At 48.1% G+C, this 10073-nt stretch overlaps 2 protein-coding genes across 4 annotated transcripts in view; one reads left to right on the top strand and one right to left on the bottom strand.

Annotated features, from left to right (window-relative positions):
• The first annotated feature begins 257 nt into the window (after nucleotides 1-257).
• Nucleotides 258-9357, top strand: rbm42 (RNA binding motif protein 42). The gene is made up of 12 exons (XM_068570167.1): nucleotides 258-561; nucleotides 1200-1256; nucleotides 3546-3681; nucleotides 5083-5149; nucleotides 5594-5656; nucleotides 5796-5950; nucleotides 6081-6251; nucleotides 7016-7150; nucleotides 7779-7896; nucleotides 8596-8693; nucleotides 8979-9075; nucleotides 9164-9357. The coding sequence occupies exons 2-12, from the start codon at nucleotides 1201-1203 to the stop codon at nucleotides 9274-9276; spliced, it is 1209 nt and encodes a 402-aa protein (XP_068426268.1). The 5' UTR covers nucleotides 258-561; nucleotide 1200; the 3' UTR covers nucleotides 9277-9357.
• A 225-nt stretch (nucleotides 9358-9582) lies between these two features.
• The window catches only part of ppox (protoporphyrinogen oxidase), a 9314-nt gene continuing 8823 nt past the window's right edge, over nucleotides 9583-10073 (bottom strand). For all 3 annotated transcript variants that reach the window (XM_068570163.1, XM_068570166.1, XM_068570164.1), the window contains one exon: nucleotides 9583-10040. In XM_068570163.1, the coding sequence (XP_068426264.1) occupies nucleotides 9907-10040 (134 nt within the window). In that variant the 3' untranslated portion in view covers nucleotides 9583-9906. The remainder of the gene's footprint in view (nucleotides 10041-10073) is intronic.

The following is a 10073-nucleotide window of genomic DNA, read 5'->3' as shown; positions in this document are numbered from 1 at the left end:
GTTCCAGGATACAGGTGAGCTTCTCATTCCTGTTGTGAAGGTCAACAGCTCCTATGGGGGAGAACTGATAATTGTATTGTATTTATTACATTTTATTTTCTTAGTTATATTTTCTTGAATACTGAAAAATAGTAATTCTGATCCATGCTCCCGACCAGTCAGTGGCGATAATGCACCAAAGCAGAAGTATAAAAAGAATAATTACATGTTCCATCGAGCCTCCGAAGCAGAGGGGGCGCTAGTGACTCAATGCGCTGCTTGACAACCGCAACGTAACCAACCAAAGTGGAAGAAGTAGAAGAAGAAAAACAAGTAGTAGAAGAAGAAGAGGCTCCTCTCATGAAGGGAACCGCTCGTTCAGCGTGTCGTGCGTCGTGTCTGCTCTAGTTTAACGTGTATATCGCTACGAAGCTAACTAATAATCAATAACATCGTTGATAAGTCCACAGGTTTAGCGGCACGTTAGCGGTTAGCTGGTTAGTAGGCTTAGTTTGGCTTAGCTTAGCTTAGCCACAGAGCTCAGCTAAACGCGGGTTAGGGGAACTCGGTATCATCGATAAGGTAAATATTGATTACTTTCATATCGGGACCATTCAAATAAACAAGGATTTAAAAATGAAACGAGGAGCAGCTGCTAACTTATTATAATGTCAGGCTACGTCATTGTGGCTCTGTTTTCTGTTCATAATCATTCATTGTTATGTACGTTACACACACGAGGAATTACAATGAACATAGAATAAAGTAATATTAAAACAAAACACAAGCAATAATATATCAATATAGTGAACAACAGATAACAGCAGTCCCGTGTGCACTGAACTGCGTTATTATTATTTACCAGTGACCTTGTGGTCCACTGAGCTCATTGACCCAGTGTCTTCATCATCGTGTCTTCATCGTGTCTTCATCATCATGTCTTCTTCATGTCTTCCTCGTGTCTTCATCGTGTCTTCCTCATGTCTTCCTTGTGTCACCCTCATGTCTTCATCGTGTCTTCATCGTGTCTTCCTCATGTCTTCATCGTGTCTTCCTCATGTCTTCATCGTGTCTTCCTCATGTCTTCATCGTGTCTTCCTCATGTCTTCATCGTGTCTTCATCATCATGTCTTCATCGTGTCTTCCTCATGTCTTCATCGTGTCTTCATCATCATGTCTTCCTCGTGTCTTCCTCATGTCTTCATCGTGTCATCCTGCAGCATGGCGCTGAAGTCTGGAGAGGAGCGTCTGAAGGAGATGGAGGCTGAGATGGCTCTGTGAGTAAATGCTTCCACGTGTTTCTACCGAGTGACTGTAGCATGTATGTTGTAGCATGTATGTTGTATATTATAGTAGGTATGTTGTAGCATGTATGTTGTAGTGCAGTGGCGGCTGGTGGATTTTTTTTTTTTGGGTAGGGCCAGCCAATCAATTTCAGCAAACATCCCCATATGATTCAAGGCAAAAAGAGGTATCACATATTACTTTGCAGTTAAATATTTACCATTTATTCCAACATTTATTAGTACAATTAGAGAGAGAGAAAGGCAGTCCGTGGTGTTGGCCATTGAGCTTGGTGTGTGAGCGCATTACGCACCACACCTGACAGTGCCGGGACCGCGTCCCTCCGGCGGGGAGAGACGTACAGCAAACTCATCATCCACGGCTCCGGGCAGCGGCGATGTCCGGGCACGGACGCTCTAAAGCACGCAACCGGAGCCGGCGTGCCAACTTCTGCCCGAGCCGAGCCTTTCCAAGCCGAGCCGGTCGCCGAGCACTGCAGTGGAGGAAATACACCCGACGAGGGCCAGCACAGCAAGGGGCGAGCGTAACCCATCATGTCAACAACAATGCATGTTGTCCATATCTATCAACAAAACCGCCACACTGACCCTGCACAGTGCAGACAAGACATTGCAGCACAGCTGCACCGGCAGAAACCTCTCCCCGCGCTAAGGAGAGGCCATGGGTAGAAGCACCAGCACCCCCAGGTGCAGCAGTAACAACAGCACTGTGGCTAGTTGATGATTAAATACAACTGCAAATGTAAAAAACAGTAACACAATCAGCATTTCACTCATCAGACGCACGTGAACCCCTGTGGGAAAGCAGTCATCAGTGAGTCCTAAGATTCTAGCTTCTAGGTTTTGACCGGCTCCATTCATGCTGAGTTCAGGTGGCTGATCTGGAATCAGTCGTTTCACCTGGAGTTTCTTCTCTCAAACGGGTCTTGGAGGAGAGATTTGATCTCGTTAGGGTTGCGTCTTCTTGAAGAGTAGCGCTGGTGCTGAGACGATCCATTGTCTTCTCATTAAAATGTTGCTGCGAGAGAAGAGAAGCCGGCGAGAACACACAAGTGAAGGAGACGCGAGCCCTGAGACGCGGGAACGCGGTCTGGGCGAGATGAGAACAGCCCCTCCCTCCGGAAGTCTTTTTTACGGCACTGATTGGATGAATTTTACGTCACTCATTTCTTTTTTTAATCGGTGATTGGCTAAACTGCGTATTAGACCCGTCTTCTTTGGGCAGAATCGATCAAGCCCCACGACGTGCACTAGCAGCAGAGACGTGCACGATATCCTGTTTTACAAATATTACTGGAGATATTACATAGCTCAAGAACACACATAGTGACAATTTGTATCATGTATTAATATAATTATACTTTTCATATTTAAAAAAAAAAAGAAAATTCTTTATTTATTTATTTTTTAATTGTCTCAAGGTGGGTGGGGCTAAGCCCCATTGCCCTCTATGGGCTGGCCGCCACTGTTGTAGCATGTATGTTGCAGCATGTATGTTGCAGCGTGTATGTTGCAGCGTGTGATCATACCATATTATAATATTGTAATGTCTAAGTTACGTTAACACTTGCACATCATTACAAGACTCTTGGCTTCTCTCTGGCTCACCTCACAATGTACTTTTTTGTCTTGTTGATCTCAGACCAGTTGAACCAATTAAGTTATTTCATTTGGAGAAGTCTTTAAATCCGGTTAAATAATTACAACATTACAGATGATCATCTAGAGGGCAAAATATTTACTAAACTAATGAAAAGTCAATTAAAACCAATGATTCTTCTCATAATCAGTAATCCACATTGTGGAAAGTGTTCACAGGTCAGGCTTCACGCTCTACAACCAGCAGCTGCTTTCATCCAGTTGGGATCAATACAGATGGACATTTAAGTCACACATTTTATGTACTTCCAAGATGGCGGCACTCCTTTCAGAACTTCTCCAACTATCTAGCATGTTTCTATCTGCCATCAAGGTCGACCGGTGAACCGGTTTGGCCAATTAACCGCAGATAGACTCGGATAGTCCGGTTCACCCTGAGAACATCTTTCGTTTATTTTTAAATGCAGACAATCTGAGACTCTTTCAGTTTAAGATCATTTTCATCTTTTAGAATTAGTGCTGAAACGTTCATTAATCGTTAAATCAATCAACTGGAAATAAAATGTTGATTAGCCTCATGTTTAGCCTGCGTGGTGTGACTGCTCTCCTCTAGTCCAGGAGCAGCAATTCAGGTGTGACTGCTCTCCTCTTGTGTTGCTGCAGCTTCGAGCAGGAGGTTCTCGGTGGTCCGGTGCCAGCGTCAGACACCCCAGCGGGGATGGAGCCGGTTCCCATGGCGCTCTCAGTCCCTGCTGCGCAAATGGTGCGAGCCATCATCGGCACCAACACCTACAGACAGGTCAGTCCTCTCACCTACAGACAGGTCGGTCCTCAAACCTACAGACAGGTCAGTCCTCTCACCTACAGACAGGTTAGTCCTCTCACCTACGGACAGGTCAGTCCTCAAACCTACAGACAGGTCAGTCCTCTCACCTACAGACAGGTCGGTCCTCAAACCTACAGACAGGTCAGTCATCTCACCTACAGACAGGTTAGTCCTCTCACCTACGGACAGGTCGGTCCTCAAACCTACAGACAGGTCAGTCCTCTCACCTACAGACAGGTCGGTCCTCAAACCTACAGACAGGTCAGTCATCTCACCTACAGACAGGTCAGTCCTCTCACCTACAGACAGGTCAGTCCTCTCACCTACAGACAGGTCAGTCCTCTCACCTACAGACAGGTCAGTCCTCTCACCTACAGACAGGTCGGTCCTCAAACCTACAGACAGGTCAGTCATCTCACCTACAGACAGGTTAGTCCTCTCACCTACGGACAGGTCGGTCCTCAAACCTACAGACAGGTCAGTCATCTCACCTACAGACAGGTCAGTCCTCTCACCTACAGACAGGTCAGTCCTCTCACCTACAGACAGGTCAGTCCTCTCACCTACAGACAGGTTAGTCCTCTCACCTACGGACAGGTCGGTCCTCAAACCTACAGACAGGTCAGTCCTCTCACCTACAGACAGGTCGGTCCTCTCACCTACAGACAGGTCGGTCCTCACCTACAGACAGGTCGGTCCTCTCACCTACAGACAGGTCAGTCCTCTCACCTACAGACAGGTCGGTCCTCTCACCTACAGACAGGTCGGTCCTCTCACCTACAGACAGGTCGGTCCTCTCACCTACAGACAGGTCGGTCCTCTCACCTACAGACAGGTCGGTCCTCTCACCTACAGACAGGTCGGTCCTCTCACCTACAGACAGGTCGGTCCTCTCACCTACAGACAGGTCGGTCCTCTCACCTACAGACAGGTCGGTCCTCTCACCTACAGACAGGTCGGTCCTCTCACCTACAGACAGGTCGGTCCTCAAACCTACAGACAGGTCAGTCCTCTCACCTACAGACAGGTCGGTCCTCTCAGGGTCTGACGTCAGGGATGAACATGAATGTCTTCTTAGTCTTCAAGGACAAATGAAGATGTTTTACATCCACGTCAGCAAGCTCAACACGTTCCCTCTGACCGGGCCTGTCTGATATCTCTGTCTCTCTCTCTGTCTCTCTCTCTCTGTCTCTCTCTGTCTCTCTCTCTCTCTGTCTCTCTCTCTCTCTCTCTCTCTCTCTCTGTCTCTCTCTCTCTGTCTCTCTCTCTCTCTCTCTCTCTCTGTCTCTCTCTCTGTCTCTCTCTCTGTCTCTCTCTCTGTCTCTCTGTCTCTCCCTCTCTCCCCCTCTCTTTCTCTCTCTTTTCCCCCTCCAGGTGCAGCAGACTCTAGATGCCAGAGCAGCTAGTTTCGTTGGTCCTCCTCCGGTCTTTGCAGGTCCAGGTGAACATGAACACTGATGATGTTTTTATTTATTTTGAATTTTTTATTTGTATTAAATGTTTTGCTTCCAGTGTGTTTGCTCGCTTTAGTTTTTCAGAACGGTGTTTGTGGTTTTGATATAGTCTCTGGAGTATGCTGCTACATACAACACAATAGTGTGAGTTTATTAGAATAACCCTGAATATACTATGCAGTAAGTACTATGTTCATCGTGATGCAAAGTCATTTATGTAGGAAGGTGTGTGCGCGTGTGTGTGCGCGTCTGTCTGTCTGTCTGTCTGTCTGTCTGTCTGTCTGTCTGTCTGTCTGTCTGTCTGTCTGTCTGTCTGTCTGTCTGTCTGTCTGTCTGTGTGTGTGTGTGTGTGTGTGTGTGTGTGTGTGTGTGTGTGTGTGTGTGTGTGTGTGTGTATATCACACTGACTGTGTGACTTGTGTCCGTTCCAGTTCCCCCAGTACGGCCTCCCATGCTGAGACCAGCCTTTGTCCCCCATATCCTGCAGAGACCTGGTAAGGTTACTTCTGGGTGGTTTCAAGTTACTGATTATCAATAAATCTGTCTCAAACCATACAGTCATGTGAACCGGTGTCTAAGATGATGAAATAACTTTTGACCTGGCATCACTCGTTCATACATACGTGTTGACAGTTGGTCCGAGGATGCAGATGATGCGTGGTCCTCCAATAGCACCTCCTCTTCCCCGGCCTCCTCCACCTCCTCCCATGATGCTGCCTCCTTCCCTGCAGGGCCAGACACCCCCGGGTGCCTCTCAGCCCATCCAGCACATGGCTGCACCACCTCAGGTCAGAAACAGCGTTCTGTTGCTTCATGTTGTCGGTCGTTCCTCTTTCTAGAAACACAGAGAACACGGGGATCCGGTCTTCCTCTTGTGTCGTCGTGTTACTGTCGTCTGAAGTTCTCTCCGTGTTCCAGGTCCGCAGTATGGCCTCCATGCAGTCGGGCCCGCCCACAAGACAGGGAGCCCCTCCTCCCGTCAAGCAGACGCCGACGATCTTCCAGGCGGCGCCGACCGTGTACTCTGCTCCTCCTGCGGCGTCCGGACATAAAAGAATTGACGTTCGAGCTCAGAGACAAGCCAGAATGGTATGAAGCGTCACGAGAGCTCCTTGTGGGCGTGTTCAGTCAGCGCTGCTCAAAGGCGTTAAAAAGAGCATAAATCTAACTGGCTACGAGTGCTCTCGTCGCGCTGGAAGCGGACGGTGTTACGGGCTAACGGGCGGCTGTATTGAGCCAGAATGTACGTACACCTGTTTCCTTCACCTGAGCGTTCCAGGTAACAACGACCGGTAGAGGTCCAGTGACCGCAAACTCCCATTTCAAGCTTGACAGTTACCAATGTCAATGAATGAGATGCCAGATCTAGCTAGGCTAACAGATCTAGCTAGGCTAACAAACATGATGTTCCCAATGCTGTCCCCCACATACAGGACTATTTTCTCTCTGGCTACTGAAATGCGATACACAACGTTTGGTGGCTCCAACTATTACTGTTCATAATGTCACAGGTCACCGTTTTATGAAAGCAACAAGGTACTTGAGGCAGAACTGTACCACCTCTCGTACAAGTTTGTTCAGTTCAGTTCAGTTTGTCAGGTGCAACATTATGACGTCATCTTCCCGTTTCCTGGTTCGAGGTGGACTAGTCCAGAGTGGGGCGCAGGTGGGAGGTGGACTAGTCCAGTGTGGCTTGTAGTCTGACTCCTGTTTGGTGGTCCAAACCACATTGCCACCAGAAAGATATGCCGGTCCGATGGCAGTATGAAAGGAGTCGGGATGTCCCATGGTGACCACGAATGCATCTGCGGGGGGTTCAGGGTCTGTTAATGATCATCACGGGGCTCTTGCAGGAGGAGCTGGCCGCGCGGGTTGCAGAGCAGCAGGCGGCCGTGATGGCGGCGGGTCTCCTGGACAAGAAGGAGAGCGAGGAAAGCGGCGCCGTCATCGGACCCAGCATGCCTGAACCCGAGCCGCCGCACGCCGAGGTAGGAAGAACCGCGTTGCTTCTGGCCGTTGTGATACACTTTCCTGTTCATGTCGGGGCATTGGAAATGATTTAGTGCCCTTTTATGACTCGTACTGTAACCACGTGTGAAAGTTGAATGCTGGGAAGCGATTACAGTATTAACGACTTTTATTGTATGTATTTATGGTATTTTTCATAATTAATTTAACTGCCGTCCCCTTTTCTTTAGTTTGTGGGTTTGCTGTCACGAGCTATACTGCCACCAACAAAAACATAGAATCAGGAAATATAATAAACCAAAAGAGGTGTAATTATTGAGTCAATCACAATCCTCTGGTCCTTGGAGAGAAGCTGACGTATCTCTGATGTCCCACTCCAAAGGTTTGCAGACGCTATTAAATTCAGTAAATCACCTCAAATTACTTCACATGTATGCTAACCATGAAGAGCAAAGTATCGACCGGTTCAGACCATTTGATGAATCAAACATTCATCTGGAGCTCGAGAATCAACCAAAGGAGACGAAATAATGATGTCATGTGCCACTAGCTCCTCAGATGTTTACTGTGTGTGTGTGTGTGTGTGTGTGTGTGTGTGTGTGTGTGTGTGTGTGTGTGTGTGCGCGTGTGTGTGTGTGCATGTCTCAGCCTGTGGAAAGTGCTACAGAGGACAAAAAGAGAGCGAGGGCGGAGAAGGTGAAGAAGTGCATCCGTACTGCAGCGGGGACCAGCTGGGAGGACGCCAGCCTGTTGGACTGGGAATCAGGTACCAATGAGTTGAAGGTTCACCAGCAGAGGGTCAGAGGCTCCTCCAGACGGCTGCGGTTGAATCTGTTGTTCACGATGAAGTCTCATGCTGTGTTCACACTGAATGCGTCCAGATTTCATGTAAAGTCAATGCACAGCTGCGTCGAAGCTGCGTAGACGCGTATGTTCCAGCGGGCAGCGCGAACAGCTCGTTGGTCGCGGAGCGAACTCGGGTCGATGCGCGAGATTAAATTCCCCAACTCCGGCTGCAAAAACGCGCGAGTCATAATTGCATCAGCCAATCAGTGTTGAGATGGTCCGCTTGTCACCGCCGTCCTGAACCAAACTGCTGCCGGTCCTCCGGAAGGAGCTGATAGCTTCATTCAGGCTGTTGTGGGACTACGAGACCATCATGAACCCAGACACCATGGAGGTGATGTTCACACGTTTTAGAGACTTCCACAACAAATATAAAGCAGATCTTGTGGTTATTTCAGCTATAGTCTATAACGGAAAAGATCACTCTTTTCAAGGAAAGAAGCGGCGGCGATAAGCCACGCCCCCTTTGTCGCGCCACGATTAGTCATGCTGCTTTTTGTGTGAACACACTTTTTTTGGTGCATTCGATGTGAACGCGCCATGACTCCAGAGCAGAGGAGGATCATGGTCCTTCCCGATGCTCCTCACTGTGTGAACCGGTTTCCTCTCCTTGTTGCAGATGATTTCCGTATATTCTGCGGCGACCTCGGCAATGAGGTGAATGACGACATCCTGGCCAGAGCCTTCAGCAGATACCCGTCTTTCCTCAAAGCTAAGGTTGGTTTGCCTTAAGGTTTCATTTGCTTTGTTTACCTCCTGTAATCGTTTTAGACACTAATGACTATTATTTTAAACGAGTGGAGTTTGTCATCACTGCACCCAGAGGACTCTTTAGTCACACCAATGGATGCAAACAACACAGATCTTTAAGCCTTTTTTCACGTCAGAGCGTCAATATGACGAGCCAAAACGAGGAACAATGCAGATGTTTCTTTGCTCGGTGATCATTCAGCAAAGCAGACGTGGAGGACAAATGAACGATGAATGAATTGTCCTCACCAGGTGGTGAGAGACAAGCGCACGGGGAAGACCAAAGGCTACGGCTTCGTCAGCTTCAAAGACCCAAACGACTACGTCCGAGCCATGCGGGAGATGAACGGTCAGTGTGTGCGTCGGGGCCGAGGGTTCGTGGTCCTTGTTGATGGAACTAGTTGTAACCGCTGCCTCCGTGTCTCCTCTCGGTCCAGGGAAGTACGTTGGCAGTCGACCCATCAAACTGAGGAAGAGCATGTGGAAGGACCGCAACATGGAAGTGGTGCGCAAGAAGCAGAAAGATAAGAAGAAACTGGGCCTTAGATAGTTGAGAGCTCTGATCTGTCCAAACCAGTTGTAAAGGTGTTGACTTTTTTTTTTTTTACTTAAATAAAACCATAATTTCTCAGTTATGCTCACTATTAATTTAGCAGATGTGTTCACTAGGATACAGTTGTACTGATACACTGTAGTAGTGATTGGGTCGGTCACTGTTTTATTATTTGTTATCGACCTTTTCGGCTTGTGACTTGGTTTCGATTTACGAGCCATGAGAGGTGGAAGTATCCAGCATTTCAGTAAAAAGACAGTCTGACAAAAAACATTTTCTTTACTTTTATTTATATGACGAATGTGCTTTTAGAACTTTACACATGTCCAACATGCCAAACCCTGAAAGCGTCACAACCAGCGCTCAAGAAACACAACACTGGTGTTGATCAACGCAACACCACACTGTGGTGTTCATCAACACCACATTGTTGCGTTGATCAACACCACATTGTTGTGTTGATCAACGCAACAATATTAGATTCTCCAGCAGTGGAAATATTGAGTCTTGACATTTCCAGGGAAACAAATAAAAAATGTTTTACATGTAGATTCTCAACACTCCTATACGTCTACATGCGCGCACACACACACACACACACACACGTTCCAGTGTCGACCAGCGCCATCAAACGGCGCCCAGCATCTCCTCGGCCGCGGTTCGTCCACTGAAGATGACGTCGTTGACCGAGACGCCGTCGTACGAGGCGCCGACGAGCGCGAGCGGGAGGCGGTTCTCCCCGATGAAGCGGCGCATGGACTCTGCAAGGCAGACGGGCTTCAAGAGACGCTTCA

The sequence above is a fragment of the Clinocottus analis genome, unplaced genomic scaffold (assembly GCF_023055335.1).
Source record: "Clinocottus analis isolate CAN_PGR_092001 unplaced genomic scaffold, fCliAna1.0.p SCAF_9, whole genome shotgun sequence".
Classification (NCBI taxonomy): domain Eukaryota; kingdom Metazoa; phylum Chordata; class Actinopteri; order Perciformes; family Cottidae; genus Clinocottus; species Clinocottus analis.
The sequence above is the reverse complement of the archived record's forward strand: the minus strand, read 5'-3'. Positions and strand labels throughout refer to the sequence as shown.